At 41.4% G+C, this 24840-nt stretch overlaps 1 protein-coding gene across 3 annotated transcripts in view; it reads left to right on the forward strand.

Moving 5' to 3' along the window:
* Positions 1 to 24409, forward strand: part of DMRT1 (doublesex and mab-3 related transcription factor 1) — a 93546-nt gene extending 69137 nt beyond the window's left edge. For 2 of the 3 annotated variants that reach the window (XM_061613321.1, XM_061613338.1), the window contains one exon: positions 23364 to 24409. In XM_061613321.1, the coding sequence (XP_061469305.1) occupies positions 23364 to 23518 (155 nt within the window). In that variant the 3' untranslated portion in view covers positions 23519 to 24409. The remainder of the gene's footprint in view (positions 1 to 23363) is intronic. The other variant, XM_061613347.1, reaches the window with a different exon arrangement.
* The last annotated feature ends 431 nt before the right edge of the window (positions 24410 to 24840 follow it).

Genomic DNA, 24840 nt, shown 5'->3' on the forward strand with positions numbered 1-24840 from the left:
AAAGCTGTAGATTGTAAGTGGGTATTCAAGAAAAAGCCAGATGCTGAAGGAAACATTGAGAGATACAAGGCAAGGCTAGTGGCCAAAGGATACTCTCAAAAGTATGGACAAGACTACTATGAAACCTTTGCTCCTGTAGTCAAACATACAACAATCAGAACTCTCCTAAGTGTTGCTGCTAACAAGAAAATGCAGGTGGAACACATGGATATAAAAACAGCATTCTTGCATGGGGAAATAGAAGAGGAAATCTACATGCAACAACCACCAGGTTTTGAAATACAAGGAAAGGAAACCCTAGTATGCAAACTGCAAAAGAGCATCTATTGACTGAAACAAGCTGCAAGAGCATGGAATGACAAACTGAACCAAATGCTCTTGAAACAAGGCTATAAAAGAGGCAAAGCAGACCAATGCCTATATAGCAGATTCAAGAACAACAAATGGACTTATATTTTGATTTATGTAGATGATTTATTCCTGGCTTATGAGAATGCACAAGACAAGCAAGAGTTAGTAAATAATCTAAGCAAGGAAGTTGAAGTGAAATGTCTGGGCGACATCACATACTACCTTGGAATACAAATTGAAAGAGAGGATGATGGATCCTTTCTTCTAAACCAAAAACAAAAGATTCAAGACCTACTTGAGAGACTAGGACTGAAGGATGCACATCCAGCACCTACACCAATGGAAGTAAGATACTTGAAACCAGACCAGAACAATCAACCCTGGGAAGACAATGAAAGGTACAGACAAGCTATAGGGAAACTCCTGTACATCAGCACAATAACCAGACCAGATGTGGCGGTAGAAGTGGAGTACCTTTGCAGAAAAACCAGCTTGCCAACCAAAGACTGGGAAGCAGTCAAGAGAGTGGCAAGATATCTGAAAGGCACTGCAAATTTAAAACTAAAGCTATCAGCTACTCAAAATCCTAAACTTCTAGGATATGCTGATGCTGACTGGGCTGGAGACACCAAAGATCATAAGTCAACCAGTGGAAACTTGTTCTACTATGCACATTTTACATCCTGGAGTTGTTTCCTGCCTACTGATGCTTGTGCTATGGACCTGTAGGTGTGCATGTTTTCCATATATACTATACTAGAGACCTGTAGGCTGTGCTGGCCATGCATTTATCCCTCAGCTCTCCTTGTGGCAAACCTGGGGAAATTAAGGGACTGGTGGGGGTAATAGAATCCACTGACAGGAAACTTCCATTAAGGAAATGTCCTGGGAAGATTAACCACTGGCTGTTGCTCTTCTACAGTAATTTCTCAGGATTCTAGGCTTCCTTGAGAATGTCGCTTCTTTAGGACTGGAAAGTTAGGGTTTTTTTAAATGGATGGAAACTGGATTCGATTGGGAAAACACAATAATGTGTAGTTTGGAAAGCAGATTGCCGCCGCTGCTGCTGCTCCTCCCTTTCCCAGCGAGGAGAATATGACTTTATTATAAAGAGCCCATGAGGGATAAAGCAAACTGGAAAGAAATAAAATAGCACACGAGGAAATACCCTAGATGAGGAAACCTGCCTCACAAATAAGCAGAACCTTTGCTGGTTGATTATAGTGACCGGCTTACAGCATCCCAGAGTTGTCAATCACACCATAATGTTTCTAGAAGTGGAAAGTCAATGCCTTGTTGTTTAATTTGACATGACTCTTGAGCTGTGGAAAAGTATAATCGCTGCAGGGGACAGTTAAGTAACTATGTTCCATGTCAGCCTGTCTCGCTCCGACTACTGCACTAAACGCTTTGCTGATGAGCGATAGATTTGGTTAAATACCAGGATAATTGCTAGCTATAGTACCCAAGCACTCTCGTAATGCCTTGTACTACATCAGTACTAGCTCTCGCCTCAGGCTGTTGGAGGCTTATCCACTAAAGAGGGCACTTATGTTCAATTACATTGTTCTCTTTTCCCTTTTTTGAAGAAGCAATTGTTGCTGAGCCAAATGAGCTATAATAAATTATATTTCTTTTCCCTGTAGACCTGTTGAAGGAGATCAGGCATGCAAATGCCAAAGCTGCTATTTTGTAAAGCTTGTAAGTAATTTGTGTGTGTGTGCATGTTGGCTTCACATAGCAGGAATATGCCAGTATTACTTAGACAAAGGTTTTCATTATAAAGACCTGTGCACTGCAGACCTTCTCACTATGTATTTGGTATACAGCCAAATTCTTAATTCCTCATGCTGTAGAATGTTTACTACTACTTTTTTTTGCAAGCCAGTGACACTTTTAGGCGAAAGTATATCCATGCCATATATGTGAATAGCCTCATATATTTATAGTGACACTCAGCCTCTGCTGGAAACTTAGATGCCAGAATTTCTTTTCCAGTTTATAATGATCGCAGTTAAGAAGCTGAAGTAGTACAATCTATTGCTGTTGCAACAGCTGCTCTTACTAGCTGTGCTCTGATTTTACTAAATGTGGCTTTCCATATTGGGGTGGGGACTAGGCCTTAACTCCGGATGTGTGTGAGAAATGCGGTATACTTTCCCAAATATAACATAAAGTACTTTGCTTATCTTCATTCATGTAAATGAGAGGGTGGCCAGCATGGTGCTCTCCAGATATTGTTGGACTCCAATTCCCATAAGCCCCAGCCAACATGGCCACTAGAATGGGACAGTAGGAGTTGTAGTCCAATATCTGGAGGGCACCTTGTTGGCTATCCCTGATGTAAATACTCTCAAAGAGAGAAAATAGAACATTCCAATGATCTTTCAATCCAAATGAACAGGTACCCTGTGTAAGAATCACTCTGCCAGCTGCAGGGTAACTAGCTGACTTGTGAAAACCGCTCACTGGGAGGTACTGAGTGTCATTTGGTTCAAGCCATTGCTAAGATACCAGTCTCCCACCAATTCCAGTGGAATTTTTCCCTGGCCGAACAGGAATACATATTATTTGTAGCAACTAAACATGGGCACAAATGGATACATCCAACAAAGTCTAATACCTGCATAGAGCCATGCCACTGATATAACTAAGGTCTAGAATGTCTTCTTATAGAAACAGAAAATCCTACTTTGAAGTGTTGATACGAACAAAGGCTAAATTGACCCTGGTTTTCTGGCCGCTGGTATTGCTCTTGATCATGTATCTTCTGACCCCTTGCACCTAATATGTGTTATTGCACCAGTTAGTGGCTGGCATGAGAACTGCAAGTCATTCAGGTCTACGCAGTTCAGACTGGGCAGCTACAGCTGTCCTGTTCATCAGTGTAGACTTGGCAGATGTTCTCAGAGATACTCATTTTTCCATAGATCCAAAGTAATGCATATGTTTCATCATCCTGATCTGGCAACTCCCTTTCTGTAACACTCACTCTCTTTCTCTTTTTCTCTCTGTATATACACGTACAGTAATACCTCGCATTAACGTACTCAATGGGACCAGAGCGAGTACGTAAACCGAAAATGTCCTTAAAGTGAAGCACTACCTTTTAAAACTGTTTTTACCTCTCCTTCATGCGGAGCCTCAAAGCCCCACACTAAAGCCTCTGCTGCTGCGCTGCCGGGCCTCTCAGCTGATCGTGATCGCGCCTCCCAGCTGATTTGCGGTGGCGCAATCGCATCTATTTCCACCCCCACGCGCTAAAGCCTCTGCTGCTGTGCTGCGTTTCTGGAGAAATACAGGCATATGGAGCATGTACGTTATAGCGAGGCAACGTTAAGTGAAGCGATGTTAAGCGGGGTATGCCTGTATATGGGAGGTGAGGTGGAAGATGGATTTTAAACTTGGAATACTGGTCTGAGATTGCTGCCTTCGTTGTTGTGCATTGAAAAAAGAAGAATCCCTCTCCTACCTTTCTTTGACACATATCTTACAAATGCCCAGTCTTCTTGAAAACCAAAACTTCTGCTGTCAGCATGTCTAGATATGTGGTAAAGGAACTGTAGGGGAATTTCTTGTTTGCTTTTTCCAGCATATCAACCAGTCAGTTTTTTCTTAGATAATCCCCTGGTTAGTGACACACTGGCGAAAAAAATATCAGTTACTATATTCCATTTGGAACCCTGTAAATATGATTGCTATACTTCTCAACTACTGTCTGGCCTACAGTGGCATAGAGGTGAATTCTGAAGTACAAGTGCATAAGGACCTCTCTAGTCATGCCCCCTCTAAGCCTATACAGCAAAAATGAACTTTTGACCAATGGAGATAGTATGGCCTCCATACCAAGCCATTTTCCCCCCATTCCCCACTTTGCTTAGCTTACAACCTGATGAAAAGTTCTGGTGCACTCAAAAGCTTGCTCACTAAGGGAATCGATTACTTAGGGAGGTGTTGGGCTCTCAGACACTGGAGCCATTCAAGAGGCAGCTGAACGGCTACCTATTGGGTATGCTTGTAAGTTGGATTCCTGCACTGAGCAGGGGGTTAGACTCGATGGCTTATAGATCCCTTCCAACTATACTATTCTATGATTTGATGATTCTGTGACTATTTTGTGACTTTTTGGTTAATTATAATAAAGAGACTTGGGAATCTTGTACAATTGAAGTGGCAGTTCAGCTCATAGTCATGCACACTAATGCTCACTTATTTCATGAGTTTCCCTCTGAGAAATTTATTTGACATGCAGAGGATTGGCAAATAGCACCCCAGGATATGACATAATCACTCCTGCTATGAAATGAGTGACAGTGCTTCATCTCTGCTCCACTACACTACTGCTGGTCTAGCTTTTGAACTATTGGGGTTGACTGATTCCAGAAAGACATCTGAGGGCATCCTTCAACAACACATTTTGCAAAGCTGTCTTGAACAGAGAAAAGTGGCCCATCTAGAGGTCCTTGATTTTGTTGGAAGTGGGGCAAGAGCAACTCCTGTTTTTTTTTGTTTGTGTTCCAGAAGGAAGATGGAGCTAGGGTCCTCCAGATGGATAGGCTTGTTTAACTTTTACCTGTGATGCTCCGACTGACTTCCTTCTGTCGCTAGACTGTGATGTCTTTAGGGAAGCTTACCTGCCCCTCCTCCTTCCACACTTTCCACTCCTTTGTACTTCGACTGTCCTGTCCGGGAGAGAGGAGACTATCCCTTTGTCTCTGTTCTCTCCAAGCATGGGGCTAACTCCCGCACCTGGGCGTTACGCCTCCAACTTAGCTAGTTAGTTAGAACTAGATATGCTTTTTCTATCTACTATGTATTTCTATAAATAAAGTAGCTTTTCTTATTTTACTAAGTCTCAAGTCTCAGTGATGCTGATGCAGGGTAAAAGCCTGCTTTCTTAGGCAAACGCACACACACGCTGGCACACTCACATTTCAACATCTGCTGTTACTCTGCTGCTCTTGTGTTGCTTTAAATGAAATTAAGCACACAAATTACACACAGCGCAACAGATTTGGAGTTGCCATTAAATCTGGACACCTGCTGATATGAGGGTGTTGCTTGCTTGCATACATTTGCTAATGCTGTTGGGGTCACAGGACCCCAAAAGCCAAATAATAGTTTTGATGGGGGGAAAACAGTTCTGCTGGGCCAATAGGAAGGTTGTAACTGGGGGGAAATCAAGTTTGTAAAGGTTTTTGGTAAATCTGTGGAGTACTATTGACCCCTAATACCTTTTGCAATTATATTAAGGAAAGTGAATGATTTGTCTATTACAAAGACTGGCTTTTTTTCACCCTCTGCAGTCCTTTCTCCCAAGAAATGGGAAGGCCTAAGCATCTGTAGAAATTTAACTAAAGGATTTAATCAGCATTTTGTGGGGTCACATTGACTCCTAGCATCTTTATATGCATAGTTTTCCCCACCCCCAAAAGTTGTAAGATTAAAACTCTGAAGTTTAATAAATTAAGTACTAAGAGTGAGGGCACAGAAACATCAGAGTGAAATCTGTTGGAAGTGGGGCAAGAACAACCCCTGTTTTGTTCTTTTGTTTATGTTCTAGAAGGGAGATAGAGTTAGGGTCTAGAATGTCTTCTGAATTTTGACTTCTCGATGCCACACACCCTCCGCAGGGGTAAAGGACCTATTAGAATGGTCCGCCCCAGGCGCCTGATGGATCCGGATGGATTCCTGACTGCGCTGGGGGATTTGGAACCTGCTGGAGGTCGTCCGGTTGAAACCCTGGTGACGGAGTGGAACGAGGGAATCACCAGGGCATTAGACCGGGTGGCTCCGAAACGTCCTCTCCCCCTGAACAGAACCCAGACAGCACCGTGGTATACACCTCGGTTGCGAAGTCTGAGACAGGAGGTGAGACGACTAGAACGCCGGTGGCGGAAATCCCGCTCTGAAGATGCTCGAACACAGGTTAGAGCAGCAATAGCTGCCTACCAGGTGGCAATAAAGGCAACAAAGAAAGATTTCTTTGCTGCCTCTATTGCATCCGCAGAGTGCTGTCCCAGGAAGCTGTTCCAAGTGGTCCAAAGCCTGGTCGGTCCAGTCGCTCAGGAACCCTTGGAGCATTCAAAGGCTTCCTGTGACAAATTGGCAAGGCACTTTGCCGATAAAGTCGAACATCTGAAGAACTCGATTCCGTACGCTGTGGATGCAGTAGAGGATCCAGAGTTAACCAGCTGCAATCCGGTTCAGTGGGATCGGTTCCGGCCTCTTCCTTCTGAGGATGTGGACAAGGTACTTTCAACGGTGAAGCCTACCACCTGTCTGATTGATCCTTGCCCATCATGGTTCCTTATGAACTGCAAGGAGAAATTGGGCGAAGGGATCAGGGCGGTGGTAAATGCATCCTTGAAGGAGGGTGTAATGCCACCGGCCCTCAAGGAGGCAATTATAAAACCCATTCTAAAAAAGTCCTCCTTGGATCCCCAAGTTTTGAACAACTTTCGCCCCATTTCGAATTTGCCATTTTTGGGCAAGATCATTGAGCGAGTGGTGGCTAACCAGTTGTCAGCACACTTGGATGAAACGGATTATTTAGATCCATACCAATCGGGTTTCAGGACTGGGCATGGTACAGAAACAGCCTTGGTCGCTCTGGTAGATGATATGAGGAGGGCACTAGACAGGGGAGAATCCACCTTTCTTGTCCTCCTGGATCTCTCAGCGGCTTTTGATACCATCGACCACGGTATCCTGTTAGATCGCCTGGAGGGATTAGGAATAGGAGGCACTGTTTTACAGTGGTTCTGTTCCTTTCTCTCTGACAGGCATCAACAGGTAGCATTGGGAGATGAGGTTTCAGACCCTTGGCCCCTCACTTGTGGAGTACCACAGGGTTCTATCCTCTCTCCCATGCTATTTAACATCTATGTAAAACCGCTGGGAGCTATCATCAGGGGTTTTGGGCTGCGATGTCACCAATATGCTGATGACACGCAGCTCTATCTCTCCTTTAAATCTTCACCAGAGTTGGCTGTAGAGACCTTGTCCAAGTGCCTGGAATCCGTGAGTAGATGGATGGGAAGAAACAGGCTGAAGCTCAATCCTGATAAGACCGAGGTGCTACTTGTGGGTGACAGGGGAAGGTTGGGTGTTGCTGACCTGAATCTTAATGGGGTAAAATTGCCCCTGAAGGATCAGGTCCGCAGCCTCGGGGTTGTTCTTGATTCCAAGCTGTCCATGGAGGCTCAGATTTCGGCAGTGAGCCGGGCAGCTTGGTATCAACTACACCTCATACGGAGGTTGAAACCCTACCTTCCTATTCATCAGCTCCCACTGGTGGTACATGCCCTGGTTACCTCTCGTTTAGACTACTGTAATGCGCTCTACGTGGGGTTACCCTTGAAAACGGTCCGGAAACTACAACTGGTGCAGAATGCGGCGGCACGTCTGCTTACAAACAGCTGCCGTCGTGATCACATCACGCCGGTGTTATTTCATCTACATTGGCTTCCAGTTGTTTTCCGGGCCCAATTCAAGGTGTTGGTCTTAACCTTTAAATCCCTATACGGTCTCGGCCCAGTTTACCTGAAGGAGCACCTCCAGTACCACCAACTAAGCCGCCCGACCAGATCAGCCATACAGGGCCTTCTCTCCATCCCACCAACGAAAACAGCTAGGTTGGTGGGGACTAGAGAGAGGGCATTCTCAGTGGCGGCCCCTACTCTCTGGAACTCCCTCCCGTTCGATCTTCGCCATGCCCCTTCCCTAGATACATTTTGCCGAGCCCTAAAAACATGGCTCTTTGGACAGGCCTTTGGGGTCCCCGGGGTGGGCTAATTTCTTTATATTGCTTTAAAATTGTCTATTGATGGCCCTGTACTGCCGCTTTTTAAAATGGTTATTGTTGACTGCGCTGTATTTTATTATGTATTGTATTATTATGTATTGTTGAATTTAATGTTGTACGTCGCCTAGAGTGGTTTCGGCCAGATAGGCGACTCAAAAATAAAATTTATTATTATTATTATAGGGTCCTCCAGATGGCTAGGCTTGACTACCTTTACCTGTGATGCTCTGACTGACTTCCTTCAGTCGCAGACTGATATGCTTAGGGAAGCTTATCTGCTCCTCCTCCTTCCGCCCTTTCCTTTCTTCTCTTCTTGGACTATCCAAGAGAGAGGAGACATCTTTGTCTTTGCTCTCCCTCCTGAGCCATGAGGGCAATGCCCACGCCTGGGCTTTGCGCCTCCAACTTAGTTAATTAGTTACAACTAGGTATGCCTTTCCTATGTATTTCTATAAATAAAGTAGCTTTTCTCATTTTACTAAGTCTTAAGTCTCAGTGATCCTAATGCAGGGTAAAAGCCTGCCGCTTAAGTAAATGCACACACTGGCACACACACATCTCAGATCGTTGACGATCTCTACTAATAACTATACAAATTTACATAACAAAATCCATACCTCATCCTGTTGAAGTCTAACAGAAAAGTGTTATGATTTTTCAAAGCACAGTGTTGTTCCCTTAGGCACAATCCATCAAGTAGTTCTCCTGCATAGTCCCTATTGAAATGAATGGGAGCAGTGCAGGACCATGCTAGGCCTGTTACGCAGTTCCTGTGAATTTCACTAAGGTTATACAGGACATCTTCCTACTGAATTGGCTCCCATTCTGTCTTGACATGCAGACTATGCATTCATACATATACTTACATACAACATTTTGAAAACAATTTATCCTTGGTCTGTGAAAATCTGTTTAGTGACTCCATCAGTAGTGTAGTGGCAAATTCAGAAGTGCAGAGTCCTTCCTTATACTCACACCTTCTAAGATTATACATCCTTCTAAGTTTATAGAATAATCTGGCCAGGCTTGAATACTGCTTTCTGCTTCTATACCACTGTCACCATTCGACTGTCCTTTCTCACTGTCAGAAATATTGCTAGAATTACTGAATCCATTGTCTACGTGCTTATCTCCTGCTGCTACCAAACTGCTTGATGATGGAGATGGGATGCTACCACCAGGATTAACTGTCTGTTCTTCTGCAATTACAGAATTCTCGATTTCCGCAACTTGGCTTTTTGAAGTAGGAACTAATAAAGGCTTGCTTGCAATTGATACTCATTGGGACCTGCATAACTCACTTGGAAAGCCCTACAGCAATCAAGAAAAACACAAACTGTTTAAAAACTGCTTGGTGTGTAGGCTTACACCCCTCTCACTCTCTTTCCTTGAGGGCATGTTAGAAGATTTTTCCCAGTGGCCAACACACTCCCCTTTCATGCTGATTGGCTCATAGGATGCTCTTTCTGTGTGGGCTTTTTTTGCTTCTGGGTTAAAACAAAGCCTGTTTTTCCTAAATGAAGGAATTCATATGCTAAGCAGGCCACTCATTTTACATAGGAATTTGTAACCTTTTGAATTTTGCCACCTCCTAGAAGGTAGGGTGGGATTTTCTACCTCCTCTTATCTCCCTGCATCACCCCCTCCTCTTTCCACACATACCCAGAATTTTAGAAAAAAGAGAGAGGTTTTAACCCATTCAGGCAGTTTTTCATCATCATGCTATAAGGTGAGGATCAACAAAGGAAGTTCCTCACCTTATAGCATGATGAAGATAAAGAAAAAGTGCCTGAATGGGCTAACACCTCTCTTTTTCTAACTCAATAATTTCCCTTCTTGGCTGCCATACTAAAACTCAGAATAACTGTGTTTGAACAGATCTTAGGAGTTTTAGGAGGAAACTTAAGCATGAAAATCCTCATCCTAACTTCTGGTGTTGGTTGCACCACACACACATTCTTAGGCATGTTCATTTGAATTTCACCTTTTCATACATGACACTGGCACACACACACATATATACATTTACATCATTAAAAGCTGAAATACCATCATATACATATATACTCCCCCCTTCCCTGAATGTATTTTTTCTCTCTTTTCCTCTTCCTCCCTTACTTCTACCTTTGGACTGGAACAAAATCATGCACATCAAAAAACCAACCATTATTGTCTTTTCTAGTGAATCATGTGAATTTCTAGTGAATTAGTGAATTTAAATATAACTTTAAAGTTGACAATGAGGACATTGACAATGAGGACAATAAGGACATTGAACTTGTCAAGGATTATCAGTACCTCAGCACAGTCATTAACCAAAATGGAGACAATAGTCAAAATCAGAAGAAGGCTAAGACTGGGGAGGGTAGCTATGAGAGAACTAGAAAAGGTCCTCAAATGCAAAGATGTATCACTGAACACTAAAGTCAGGATCATTCAGACCATGGTATTTCTGATGTCTATATATGGATGTGAAAGTTGGACAGTGAAAAAAGTGGATAAGAGAAAAATCAACTCATTTGGAATGTGGTGTTGGAGGAGAGCTTTGTGGATACCATGGACTGCAAAAAAGACAAATAATTGGGTGTTAGAACAAATGAAACCAGAACTGTCACTAGAAGCTAAAATGATGAAACTGCTGTTATCATACTTTGGGCACATAACGAGAAGACATGATTCACTAGAAAATACCATAATGCTGGGAAAAACAGAAGGGAGTAGAAAAAGAGGAGGATGAAACGAGAAGAATTGATTCCATAAAGGAAGCCACAGACCTGAACTTACAAGATCTGAACAAGGTGGTTCATGACAGATGCTATTGGAGGTCGTTGATTCATAGGGTCGCCATACGTAATAATCAACTTGAAGGCACATAACAACAAGTGAATCATGTCTTCTCATTATATATCCAAAGTATGATAACCTCAGTTTCATCATTTTAGCTTCTAACGACAGTTGTGGTTTAATTTGTTCTGACATATCGAGTTCAGTCAACAGAAAAGTTATTTTGGAATATCTTGGATTTTGACATAAATTAAGCTCAAACTGGTTGCCAGTGTGGGTGAGACGTTCAGGAGCTTCTCCAAGTCCAGCCCTACGTTCCTGCAGCCCACAAATGCCCCATAAAAGTGGTCATTTCTTCCTTGCCACTGTTCTAGACCCTAATTCCATATGCCACAAGATGGACAAAAAATAAAATCAGCATAGTTTCAATTACTGATTGTTGGTTGTTATTACCAGAGCTTGGAAAAGTTACTTTTTTTTGAACGACAACTCCCATCAGCCCAATCCAGTGGCCATGCTGGCTGGGGCTGATGGGAGTTGTCGTTCAAAAAAAGTAACTTTTCCAAGCTCTGCTTACCACAGAATCCCTAAATGCAGGGAATTTCAAGGGGTTACCATTTCCTTTAGAATTGAAAGATGGGGGACTTGAAATGTCATTACAGATTTACAAGCTGAAACAGACTGAGCAGCAAGCACAGTTCTTAAGGCAAATTAGGATTGGCCCCAAATTCCAGCAAACAGAGGCTGAGAACACACTAGTCACCAAAGCAAAGTATTTCCATTAGCCATTCTTGGAGGGGGAACGGGTTGATCTACTGATCAGTTGTGAAATCTCTTTGAAGCTGAATTAAAAAAAAGCCCCTCAAGCTGCTCCCACCAGGTTTTATCATAAAAAGGGGTGGGGTTTGACTAGCATTGCGTGCCTCTGTTTTCAGAAGAGAGGTGGAGACTCACTAGAACCAACAGAACTGAGTGTGTTTCTGCCCTCAAACTACACACTAGTCTGATTCTTTCAAGCTTCCAGCAGCCAATACCAATAATACAGTACCTTCATTTCCCAGCCCACCTTCAGTGTGATCTTTTTCTATCCAAACTATATTTTTATGGATCTAGATAGGCAGAATAGATTCATACCTTTGTTTTATTGACAAATCTACCTAATCAACCTAAACTGGTTCTGTTAATCGGTTAGGCTTTCCTCAAATAGTTAGTCTTTGGGGACAACACAATGGTGTTTCCTTTGCCTTTACATATTTCCATTTCCAAACTGGATCTACACTGGATCTTCATCTGCTATTTACATATCTGCATTCAGAAACCCCACATTGCCAAGCCCAATCTACATTTATACCACTAAGCTTTTCATTTTGAAGAGAAGTCTTCCCCTCTTTTTATATACCATCTTTTCCAGTGGAATCAAATGCTAGTCTACTTGGAAGTAAGTCCCATTGATTTCAGTGGCACTTACTCCCAGATAAGTGTGCATAGGATTGCAGCCTTAATGTAGAAATGAGCCATTAGATCCTAACACTGAGCAAGCCTAAAGAATGGATGTGTGTGTGTTTTCCTTCCCTGAATAAGAAGGTGAAAGAGCTTTAATAAATTGTCTGTACCACTTGAGAGCTTAAAGCTTTAAAAAAATGCTTCTTATTAAGAGTCTAATGGTTTTTAAATGTAAACACAAAGAACATTTTGCCTTCCAAGCATGACTATCCTAGTGGTTTCTCACATCACTAGAAGCATATTATGTTTTCCAGGCCATTGACTTACAGCAGATCACTCAAGCTAGTCAGTTCTTTGTACGGCATCAGTCCATTGATGACTTTATTTTGGAGGTTATATGTTTTTCCTTTTGTGTTTTTTTGCTTGATATTGCCCAAAAGGTATCCAATATCAGCCCCCCAAAAGAAAAATACATAACCTCCAAAATAAAATCATCATTATTTGCTAAATTGTATGTGCCCAGATAAACATGCAGATATTTATGCTGTAGTAAAAGTGAAACAACAGTATTCAGGCTTGGCTAAGTCTGGCATGTTCCTGGGAGATCAGTATTCATATCTCAGGGCATCATCTACAGACTAATCAGGTGGATTGGCGGGGCAATGCCCTCTCAGCTGTTGTGTATACTTTGCAGCATTTCAGTGTTCTGTGCTATGTGTGCCTATGAGTGTATATTTACCTGAAGAAGCAGGCTTTTACCCTATGTTTAAATCAGTGAGACTTGAAACTTTGTAAAAATAAGAAAAGCTACTTTATTGTAGGAATACATAAAGATAGTTATCAAGAACTAGGGTACTTCCTTAACTAAGGTGGAGTAGCAAAGTTCAAGATGGGACATTGCCCTCACACTTCAGGAGAGAGAACAAAGACAAAGATGTCTTCTCTCTTAAGACAGCTGGAGAAGAGGTAAACAGGAAGGAGGGTCAGAAGTGAGGTCAGCTTCCCTGAGAGTATCAGTTTACAGGGAAGGTAGATAGGTAGAGAAGATCCTTTCTCTATCTCCCCTCAAGTGTGGAAAGAGAAGTGAGTTGCTCTTGCCACACATGCAACATCAGTCTGATTCCCTACAAAATGAGAAAAAAATAATGACCACTTTGAGTTGCAAGAAGAAATGAGAAAAGGGTTGAACAAAACTGTGTTGCTGCAGAGTGTATTTTGGGTGGATTTGAGGCTGAGCAGGTGCATCTGCTGAAACCCTCTTGGATTGGGGGTTGTGTTCTTCCTTGCAACTAGTTATCATATATTGACAGTTGGTATAGCAAAGAGCTAATGTAGAGAAGTATGTGAGATAAAGGTTGGGGTCATCACCAATTGGTAAGACTTCCCACATTTCCTAAGAAAGTGTGTTGCTGATACAATAACCTGTTTAAAAATGTATTCTCTGGAGCTTAGATAGAATAGCGTGGCTTGTCTGTCCTGTTCCCCCCCCCCCCCCGGATGTTGGATTTTACCATTCTGAGTATTGTTTAAGTACTTTGAAAGATTTAATTCCTTGGGTTTTTTTCCATGAGAAATTTTCTTTTTTGTTTGCATTTTTCTTTTGGTGTATTGGAGGATTTCTTTTCTTTATGGAGAAAGTCTTCTTTGATTGTGTATTGTATGATGAGGGGTTAGGTGTGGTATGTGTATATATGAGTAATCTTTATTTTAATGTGTTGATTGAGCTGGGGGTGTCTTGAAAAAAGTTAAGTTGTGCATGCAAATCCATTTTAAAAACCCACCATGAAATGCTATAAAAAATTACAAGTTTGGCAACCAGTACAAAGAACACCATTATCAGCATGAGTTAGCTTTTAAGAATGTGGAAACAGAATAAATGTTCAATAAACAACAAAAACTAGAGTGATAACTTCCTCCATGCAGTAATGCATGAAGGGATAGATTGGACAAATGATGAGGTAGGATTGGGATGGAGAACCTGTTTTCTGTAGAGGGTCGCATTCTCTCAGAGGCAATCCGTGAGGGGCCACATGCTGGTGGTATCTAGTGCCAGATCTAAGTGTAACAAAGACAAGAGAAATAAAAATAACATTGAATGATTATTAAAATAACAATATAAAGAAAAAGAATTATTATTAATAATACTTATTTTCATTGTTGTTGTAATAAACTATCACATTAAAGATACTATAACCATCAGTACATCCATCGTAAGTTAAACATATAATTTAATACAAGTCTTCCAGATTTCTAAATAGGTATCTACACAAAATTGATGTCTATATGTAGTCAGGGCAGTGAGATCTTCAGACCATTGTGTGATTTGTTAGACTGAGTATTAGTAAAATTAGCAGAGTTTAGCTAAGTGTAGCTTGCTCAGCATTTTGGTACAGAATGAGTATGTGTGGTTTACCTAGAAGAAAGAAAGCTTTTACCTTTCTTTGAATCACTGCGACTTTAAAAAGGTAAAGGTGTCCCCGCACTTGTAGTGCGAGTCGTTTCCGACTCTTAGGGTGACGTCTTGCGACATTTACTAGGCAGACAGTATATATGGGGTGGGATTGCCAGTTCCGTCCCTGGCCTTTCTTTACCTCCCAGCATATGCCGGGTACTTATTTTACTGACCACGGATGGATGGAAGGCTGAGTGGAACTTGACCCCTTTTACCGGAGATTCAACTTCATCCTTTCATTGGAATCAAACTCCAGCCATGAGCAGAGCTTCGGCTGCATTACCGCCACTTACCACTCTGCACCACGGAGGTCGCCACTGCGACTTTAGACTTGGTAAAAAAAGAAAAGAGTACTATTAATAGAAATACATGCAGTACTTTATAGGAAAGGCTTTAGTTCACAGGAGAGGATGAAAGCTCCCTGAGTGTATCAGTTTACAACAGAAGGAAGGCAGGTAGAGGAACACAGGTAAAGACAGGCAGTCTAGCCAGCTGGAGGACCCGCTCTCTATCTCCCCTTAGGAATGCAAAAAGAACCAAATGGGTGTTGTTCTTGCCACACTTCCAAAATGATAGACAGTCAGTATTTCTGACACTCTCCTCTTCCTCCCCACCTGACAAGTTGGAGACAGACTGTTCAAGAGGCTTGAACTGATAGCTTGAAGAGTGATTATTCCCTTCCTTCCCTCTGTTTTGGCTCTTCTCCCTCCCCTTTGTTCTTCCTCTCCTGCATAAAATTAGGTTGAGGAGTAAGTAGGAGTAACAGCAACCTCTGAATACCGCATAGCCAGCTATAGTTGCCTGCTTTGCTGCAATTTAGCATGTATTTAAGAAATGGGAAAACTTCCCTGCATGTGTATATTCACCCTATATTTACCAGCCACAATTGAAGCCTTTTTTTTTACTTTTTTGTCATTAATTTTATTCAAATTTTCAAACACAAAACAAAACAGAAAAGAAACAAATCAAACAATAAAATAAAATGTTGACTTCTGATTTGTCGCAGATCAGCCATAGGTCTATGATATATAACAAACCTTTCTCTTAACATATTACAAAATCACTTTCCTCCAGTAGTTATCTTAATTAATCATCAAATCTCATTAACATCGCTTTATTCTTTCCGCAAGAAGTCAAAGAGAGGTTTCCACTCCTTGAGAAATATATCCATCGATTTTTCTCCAAATAAACATGTCAATTAATCCATCTCATCAAGTCTGCTAGGTCCAATAATTTCAATAGCCATTTTTCCATTATCAGTGTTAATTCCATCTTCCAACTTCCATCCTTGCACCCATAATAATCTTGCTGTCATAGTCATATAGTAAGAGTCTGATGGGAATTTCCTTCATCACAAATATTTCCTTGCCATCAATTCTGAATGTGTTGCTGAAATAGTGTTGTAAGGTCATATCTCTGTTCCTCTTTTTTACGAAATGCACTAGCACATCTCTTGAGAGTTTTTCCATTGTCACATATCTGGAATTGATTCTATAAATTTTCTCTATTTCAAGTTCCATCAAATCATTCCAGTCCAGAAATTCCATCGAAACATTGATAGCTTTATCTCTGATATCTTCATCAATTTCTCCAGAGACAACGCCAAATTCCAAACAGTAATCTTTATCTCCAGGATCCACAAACTCCAAATATTTTTCCAGTTCCACACTTGATATATCTGTTCCAATCTCCAGGACTTGCATCCTCCCTTTAATTTTTGCCATAAAGTCCAAATCTTTTTCCAATTCCACATTTGATATATCTGATCCAATCTCCAGAATTTGCTCCTTCCCTTTAATTTCTTTTTCATCTTCTATTGCTTGTCCATCTGCTTTTTTTCTCATATAATCCTTTATTTCTTTCAGCTCCTGTTTCACTTTACCAAATTCAGTTGCCATCTCTTGTCTACTCTGTCCCAGTTCTTGTTTCATTATCTTAATCTCATCCATTATCTTCTGAAACATATCCAGAGGGGAAAACCCTTCCAGGGGTATATCCAGGGTCTCTGCCACTTCTTTGATTGTCATTCTTAAAGCCGAAAAAAAAAACCCTTCAAATTTCCAATATAGCCACAATTCCCAAGCAAAGAGTAATTTGCTTCTTTTTCCAGCAATAAGAGAGTTAATATTCCAGGCCTGTTGACATCATATGGCCAGCACAGTTCTTATCTCCCGCATGTCCAAGAATGCAAAACAAATTTGGTTCACAGCGCCGAACAATTAGTAACATACACGAACAGCAGATTCGTCTAAAGAAAGTAGTCCAAGAAAAAGTAGTCCCAGACATATATCAATCAAATAATCATCTAAATCAGATTTTCTCTTCGGGTAAGTTGCTCCTCATCCATTTTAATCTTTATAGTTTCCAAATTCAGGCCAGCTTTTTGCCATAAAAAATAAGATAAGCTTTTTAAATTTTCTTTCCTCCTCCTTAATTCCTTGTATAAAAGAGAGAAGTGTAACTCACCCAGGTATCTTAATTGCTGATTCTTAAACAAATCTCTTTTACTGTAGTAATTTAAGCCAAATGATAAGATTAGACAGAAGAAAGCTCGCCCATTGTGGATCGTTTAAAAGAAAAAACATCTCGCTTTTTTTCAGCCCAGCTTGTTGGAAGTCCTAACTCCGTCCTCGGCTGCTAGGTATGCCTTCTTTTCCCAGGGAATTCCTGATCAATTCCAGCCACCGACAGCCCAACGAAGTTTCTGTGGATAATCTTCGGTTCACCCTTGCCTGGGAGAACATTTATACCAGTCAAAGTTCCCTTTTGACTGATTTTAAACTGAAAAAAGCTTCCTCTGAGACAGAGCTCATCTCAGAGGCAGCCACAGGCGGAGCAATCCTTCCGGGAAGTCCACAATTGAAGCCTTTTGATTATAAGAAATAAATTGAAAAATAAGCAAGTTCCAGTCATAATAAATCCAATATTTTTCTTCTAAACATTAACAGCCATTTTAATTCTCAAAGCAACCTCAGACTATGTCCACTGACTTCAGTGGCAAGAATCAAGTGTAGAATCTGTCCCAAATGAGAGATTCATCATATTTTGTCTCATTGGGGGAGAATCTCCAAAAATGGATTGGCTCCTCCCATCTCAACTTTGTTTCCTTTGGATTCAAAGGCTCCAGTGAGAGAACAATTTTTTTTAACTGCTTTGTGCGCTGGAGGAGCCCACTTTAGCAGAGGAATCTCAGATTTCTTTATTGAACCAGAGGCAGCTGTTAAAGGTTTGTGAAGCCCATCTTGGTGGAGGATACGTGTCATCTTTTAAGCAGTAGTGGATAGGGTGGGACAGCCACATCACTGCTGCATGCATACTGAGATGGGGAGGGGCAAAGTCAGTGTGTTGGAAATGCACCAGCAGAGCCAATCTGGCCCTGCTGTTGGTGTGTTTGCGCTGGGACAGCCTCACCCCTCCCCACCCCGTATGCAGCAGCCGTGACAAAGGTTATGAGAGCTCCGCCATCCCTGCTGCTGTGGGGATGAATTGGCTTGGATGTAAAGATGTTGGCATCAGTTTATTTAGCACCTGATGAAGTTCTTGGTGGTGTGAAGATGGAGCTCAGGTCTTTAACACTGTTTATTGTTAATCGCTGATGGTGCTAGGTTTCCTGTAGCTGTAAAACAATGGGTACAACTTGGCTACAGTAAATCAATGAAGTCAAGGGGGTTGAATTGTTCTATATTCTCTTTTTGAAAGATCTTAGCTGGGCACTGCTCCCCACTAAATTACACAGATTCAAAATGGAATAAGTACATATTAAGGACTCAGGCAGCCTCTCATGTGATTTAGTTTTTTACGAATGACTCAGACCGCCCTTGTCTACCAATGCATTTTGCTAATTACACCATAGATTTCCTCATTGATGAATACATGCTGAATTAACACAGGTGCATTAATGTTACCCTTTCACTATTATTGTTGTACAAGAACCATGGCAGATGCTGGCAGTTAGTTACACAAACATTAGTCTTAACGATTGCCCATTTGGATTTGGTGACAAACGGCAGCCTGGTGGAAATCTGAGCCTCAAACCAATCAGGAAGTTAATGAGGAGAGAAATTACCACTGCAGCTTCCCCTTAATTACATCCAGGCTAGGCGGGGAGTGCTGTGGGTGGATCTTGACTCATCAAAGGTGAACAAGGTCAGAGACCCTTTTGCTTTGTTTTATTTTGTATCTAGTGGAGATAGAAATGTTGCAAGTATTTCTAGCACTATGTTTTTAAATTCTTTTAATATTTCATTTCAATCTGAATTTTATTTTTCTGGAGAGTGATTGCTTCCTTTTTGTTGTGGTTTTATTCCTGCCTCTTTCTTTCGCTCCCCGTTAAAATACCTTTGCCTAGCACCAGTTCTACAGTAGTCTGAGCCTGGTTCGTATGTAATCGCAGCAGTGTGATTTCCTCTTTCTCTGTGATTGGCTTCTTCCACACTGCCCCAGCACAAAACATTTTGCTGCAAGTTGATTCCGACTGATGGCCTGAAGCAGAGCCCAAATACTGCCCACTCCCTAGGGCCAGGGCTTTTAAAAGTCTTGCTGAAGCATTCAGATACCAGCTCCTGTCTTTTTCTGTCTCTCCACACCCATACACCATGATGCTGCCTAAAGCAGATTGCTTCATGCTGCCACATGGAAGAGCTCACCCTGGACTCCCACATTCCCAAGGTAATGTGTGAAAAAGTTCTGTTCACATCTGTGTCCTGCATCACATGCATCCTTTCCATACTAGGATGGAATACTAATTCCATACTAATATATGCAGAATTTCCCATGCATTTCTTTGTGTAGTAACAGAAGTCTGCTCTGCAAATTGATAACAGTAGCTGACAGCTATTGGTGGTGCTTGATAGTGATAATGATGGTGCTAATGAACAGTATCCAAGGAATGCATCCTGTCAGTGCAAAGACTTTTGCTTGCAATGGGACTTCCCCCCTTTTCTGTCCCCATGCCCCCCTGTGTCCTCCCCAAATCTGCTCTAGAGGGTTGGGGGAACCCATAGAGCAGATTAATTGGGTGAGGGAACATGCGGTGGAAGTGAATTGTGCTTGTTGGCTCATCATGAAGTGTGCAGCATCCAGTAGGCTTCTGCGCATGTAGGTACCTTTTATTTTTCTGGAGCAGATCACATGCCAACACACTTAGAGTATGTATGCATGAAGAGGATTGCTTTCTGACTTATTCTCATTAGAGGTACCACCTAGGAAGCTGCGTTATACTGAGTCAGACCATTGGTCCATTGAGCTCTGTATTGCCTATGATGACTGGTAGCCGCTCTCCAAGGTTTCAGACTGGGGCCCTACCTGAAGATGCCAGGAATTGAACCTGGAACCTTCTGCCTGCAAAGCAAATGCTCTGCCACTGAGCCACAGCCCTTTCCTGTCCCTTTTAAGAGCAGGTAGAAATTTAGCTGGTGAAGCTCTTCTCGTCAGTGAGAAAAAGCTCTGTTTGCTTCACTACTTGTTTATTCTGCTGGGGTTTTTTTTGACAAAGCTAATGTGTACACCATCATAAGTTGCCTCTGGGATGCTGCTTCTGTAGGAATGTGTCTGGTTGCTAAGAACTAACTTATTTGACTACACCACCACCCCTGTAGCATGCAAGTGGTTGGCAATGACGGAGAGGGCCTTTTCTGTGGTGGCATCCCAGTTCTGAAAGACCTGGCGATGTTTGCTCAGAACCTAATTTATTAAGTAGATTTATATCCTGCTTTTTGACTAGAGAGAGAGACAGTGTGGTGTAGTGGTTAAGGTGTTGGACTACAACCTGGGAGACCAGGGTTCGAACCCCCACATAGCCATGAAGCTTACTGGGTGATCTTGGGCCAGTGCCTCTCAGTCTCATGAAAACCCTATTCATAGGGTCACCATAAGTCAGAATCGACTTGAAGGGAGTACATTTACATTTTTTTCTACTACAACGGGGTAGCCAACACATTGCACTTCAGGTGTTTTGAATTACAGCTCCCATCATCCTTGACCATTGCCCAATGCTGGCTGGGGCTGATGTGTGTTGTAGTCCACAACATCTGGAGGATGCCACATTAGCAACACCTGGACTATACTCCTCAAAACAGTTTACAAAATTTATAAAACAACAGTTCTACCAAAAAAAAAACCTTTAAAAAACAGCTCCACAGAAACGAGTTGGCATCTGATGTTCCTTCCCAGAAGGTAGTTGGTGTCAGTTGGCCTGGGAGGAGGTGCGGGGGAGTTGCAGTCCAGCTGTTGCCTTTGCCTGTTTTCCTTGCTCTCTTCTTCCTTCCCACAGGGCAGTTGGTGTCCGTTGGCTCTGTGGGGGCCCTGTGTTTTCATTTTTAGGCACCAGGTTATAAGCTTTTAATTGAGTTCTGATACTGATTTTATTATTGTCCCTGAAGTTTACTGCTCTAAGGTTATATGGTTTTATTCTCCTTCTGCCACTTATAAGAAGTTGTTCAAAAGATTACAATTCTTTTATATTTTATGGCATGCCATTTTTTCACCTTTTAAATTTCTTTTGACTTTTTTTTAAATTAAGGGAGAAAGGCAATAAATCTAAAATAATTCTGTTAATATTATTGCAAAGTAACAAAAAAAACACCTGAGTGAGCTTTGTGTGTGGTTTGAATGCTTGCTAAATAGCATACCTTCCCTGGAATTAGTCATACTGAGGCTTTAAGCTTCAAAATAAGAAAACTGCTTTATTCTTGAAGTACGTACTTGACAGGAAAGAGTTCTACATCTAGCTGTGTTGGAGATGCAAACACTAAGCCTAATGTTTGCCCACATGCTGTGAGAAGAGAGGCAAAGGGGTATCTTCTCTTTCTCTCTGAAGAGAATGCAGAAGAAGGTGGAAGATGTGGTCAGCATCCTAAGAGTATCAGATTACACAGCAAAGAAGAGTTGGCAGGAGATCAAAGGACAGGTACAGCCTAGAAGCCAGGAGGTCTCCTCTCTATCTACCCCCTTTTTAACCCATGCAGCCGTAACCCACCAGTTCAAGTTGTACCACATATTCCAACAGATATTGATGGGAAGAGCTTAATCCATTGAATTAGGCTTTATTGACATCATTCAAATACATTTATGCCACTAGAATTGGAATTGAGTTTTAAAAAAGATTTTGCACAAAACACAATCTACTCATTGTCCCCATGACCTCCCCATGCCAAGAAGGAGGTTTGGGCAGTTGCTAAGTGAGAGTTCAGTTGTTTCTTTTCTGATGGAATGTACTTGGAATCCTGGTTGATTGTTGCAAGGGAGGAAAAGGAAAACGGGGTGAGGGAAGTGGGAGTATCCCAGAAGATGGTATGACAACTCTGATCAGCAGCACTCCACGTTCATCTGGAACATTTTGTTGCTGGTTCTACTTGTTGAACCTGTTTTTCATAGTGATTTTGCAGCTAAGTACCAATTCACAGTATCAAGCTGCTGCTTTCTTGTCTGAATGCCTGACTTCTCCAGTGACTAAACACAGTTTTTTTGCAAACATTGTACAATGTTGTTGTCATCACTGAAGAAGGTGAAGACTATGGGTGCTTCCAGATGATGCCCTGTTCATTGAGCATTCATCCTGATTTGTTTGCAGAGATATTAAGAAGATGTTGACTATTTAATGAGCATTCATTCTGATTGGTTTGCAAGGAGGTTAGATGATGTTACATCAAAGCAAATGTTATCCCATACTTTCCAGTGCATTCTCCCGTCATTCTCCTTATCGTAAAATGTCTGATCTTTTGGGGAAGCGGGTTTGTTGCACAAGACCTCACAGTCAATAATTGAATATACTGGTATGTAATTGAATCCCACCTGAAAATAGTGAGTCTTGAAGCACCCTATGTTCACAATGAACAGCTTTGGACTTGGCATTGGTGGCATTCAGAACAATTTACTGCTATTGCATGACCATAGGGCAGAAATGACGTGTGTGTTTTGAAACAACTGTCATTTGTGACCCAACTTCTGCTATAATGGTTTGTTTATAAGCACTCTGGGCTCCTGCTGGGAGTAAAGGCAGGATATAAATTAAATAATAAATTAATAAATAAATCCAGAGATATCTGAATGGTAAATGAGTGAGGATTCTGCATTTGTTGGACTCCAACTCCCATTAGCCTCAGCAAGCATGACCAGTGGTCACAGATTATAGGAGCTGTAGTTCAGTAATACCTGGAGGGCCACAGGTGCTCCACTGTTGCTCTAGTAGGTCTCACTGTCTGGGAAAGGAGGTCATGGGAATATTTCATGAGCATAGCAGCAGTCACTCACATAGCTCTAGACCTGGACTCCTACCAGATGTGCAACCAGAGATGCACAGATGTGGGGGACAGTTCACTCCACTCAACAGCCACTTGTTCCTGGGACAGGAATAATCCATATGTGGGAACATACCTAGCCAAAGAAAAAAGCGAGTGACCTGATCATTCCATGCCTTTGTCTGTCTATGTGTATATAAGGCTGGCTGGTTGTACGCTCTTACTAATCTAGATCACTTAACTTTGTATTCCCTCTTTTCTTTCCCCCCTTTATCTGTTGCCTCCTCAGTATTTTCACCACCCAGTAGTCAGGATTCTGGCTTGGTTTCCCTTTCCAACAGCTCTCCCATCAGCAATGAAAGCACCAAAGCTGTCTTGGAATGTGAGTCCACCTCTGATTCTGGAACCTTCACTGTTCATTCTGTCATGGAAGATGGAGAATAAGCAATGTTAAAGAACATCCTCCTGGATTTCTTGAAGTGCCTTCTTGTTCAGTTGTGTTTGTCTGGTTTGTGATGACTGATGCTGAAGTAACTGTTGAAAAAATGTTCCCTTTATACTGTTCAGCACACTGATCTGCAACCTTAGTTGAAGAACTGTTTCCCACTTAGGGACACCAAGAATTACTGGGGGTAATTGTAGTGTAAAAATCTGATATTTTGTAGTTAACATGTAATCAAAGTTAGCTGAATGGCTAAGTTACTCATATAAGCAAATCTAAGATTTCTACAGCACAAAGGGGTTTAGTTAAATCTTTAACAGTGTTCAAAAACAAGATAATTTATAAAACAAGCTTTTGGTATAATGAAGATTTTAAGAAATTGGGCATAAAGGTTGATAATTCTCTGTCACAAAGTAATTTTTTCACTTCCTTATTGAGACAATAAAACAGAACAGAGAATGCTAATTACATAAGAGGTTCTAGAATTTACAAACATGTTCACAGTTGCTGCTTTTTTATCCTTTCATAGCCTGCAAACAGACAAATGTTTCAGTAAGAATGATACTTTAAAAAAAAAATCTGATGAGCTACCTTCGTGTTTGGATGTTTTTATGGAAGATGCTAGATTTTGGCCAGGCATGTTTTCTGCTGTCAGCATAAAATTAACATATATTTGGTATTTTACAGGTTAACCTATTTGCTACAATCTTGACCAAGTAAGAACTGCCTTTTAAGAGTCATTACACATTTTCAGTATTTGTTAAAAATGGCTTAGCATGTACTTTTTCAGGGTTACAGAAGCCAACCTGAAATGAAACTAGTCTTTGGGGGGAAATGCATTGTTCTCTGTAGTTGCAGCAGTACCTGAAATAAAAATGTTATTGATGACCAAATTTTCTTGTGTGTATAGTTGGCAAGCTGTATTAAACAGGAAAAAAAGAAATTACTTGTATTTTCTTCACTCTGTGCTTTGAAAACATCTATTTGATTTCACCCCCATCTGTTGTAATCAATAACCTGACCATCTTGTTTTTTATTAAATGCACTTACTCTTAATTTCATCCACCAGTGGTTTTAGAGAGAATAATGTGGAGTTACCTATATGGGTTTGACATTATAAATCACTTCTCAGGGCTGAATCGTATAGCGGTATCGATTGATCCTGATATATCACAGAAATTTACTGTCACTTCTGTTTTCAATTAAAGATACAATCAGTCAGATAATGACTTAATTGGATTTTACAGAAGATTGAGTTTTATTGCCCAGTGCTTTACGAGTTTAGTTAAGGAAGATCATTTTATCACACTTGTCAGCCCCGCTA

The sequence above is a fragment of the Rhineura floridana genome, chromosome 1, assembly GCF_030035675.1.
Source record: "Rhineura floridana isolate rRhiFlo1 chromosome 1, rRhiFlo1.hap2, whole genome shotgun sequence".
NCBI lineage: Eukaryota > Metazoa > Chordata > Lepidosauria > Squamata > Rhineuridae > Rhineura > Rhineura floridana.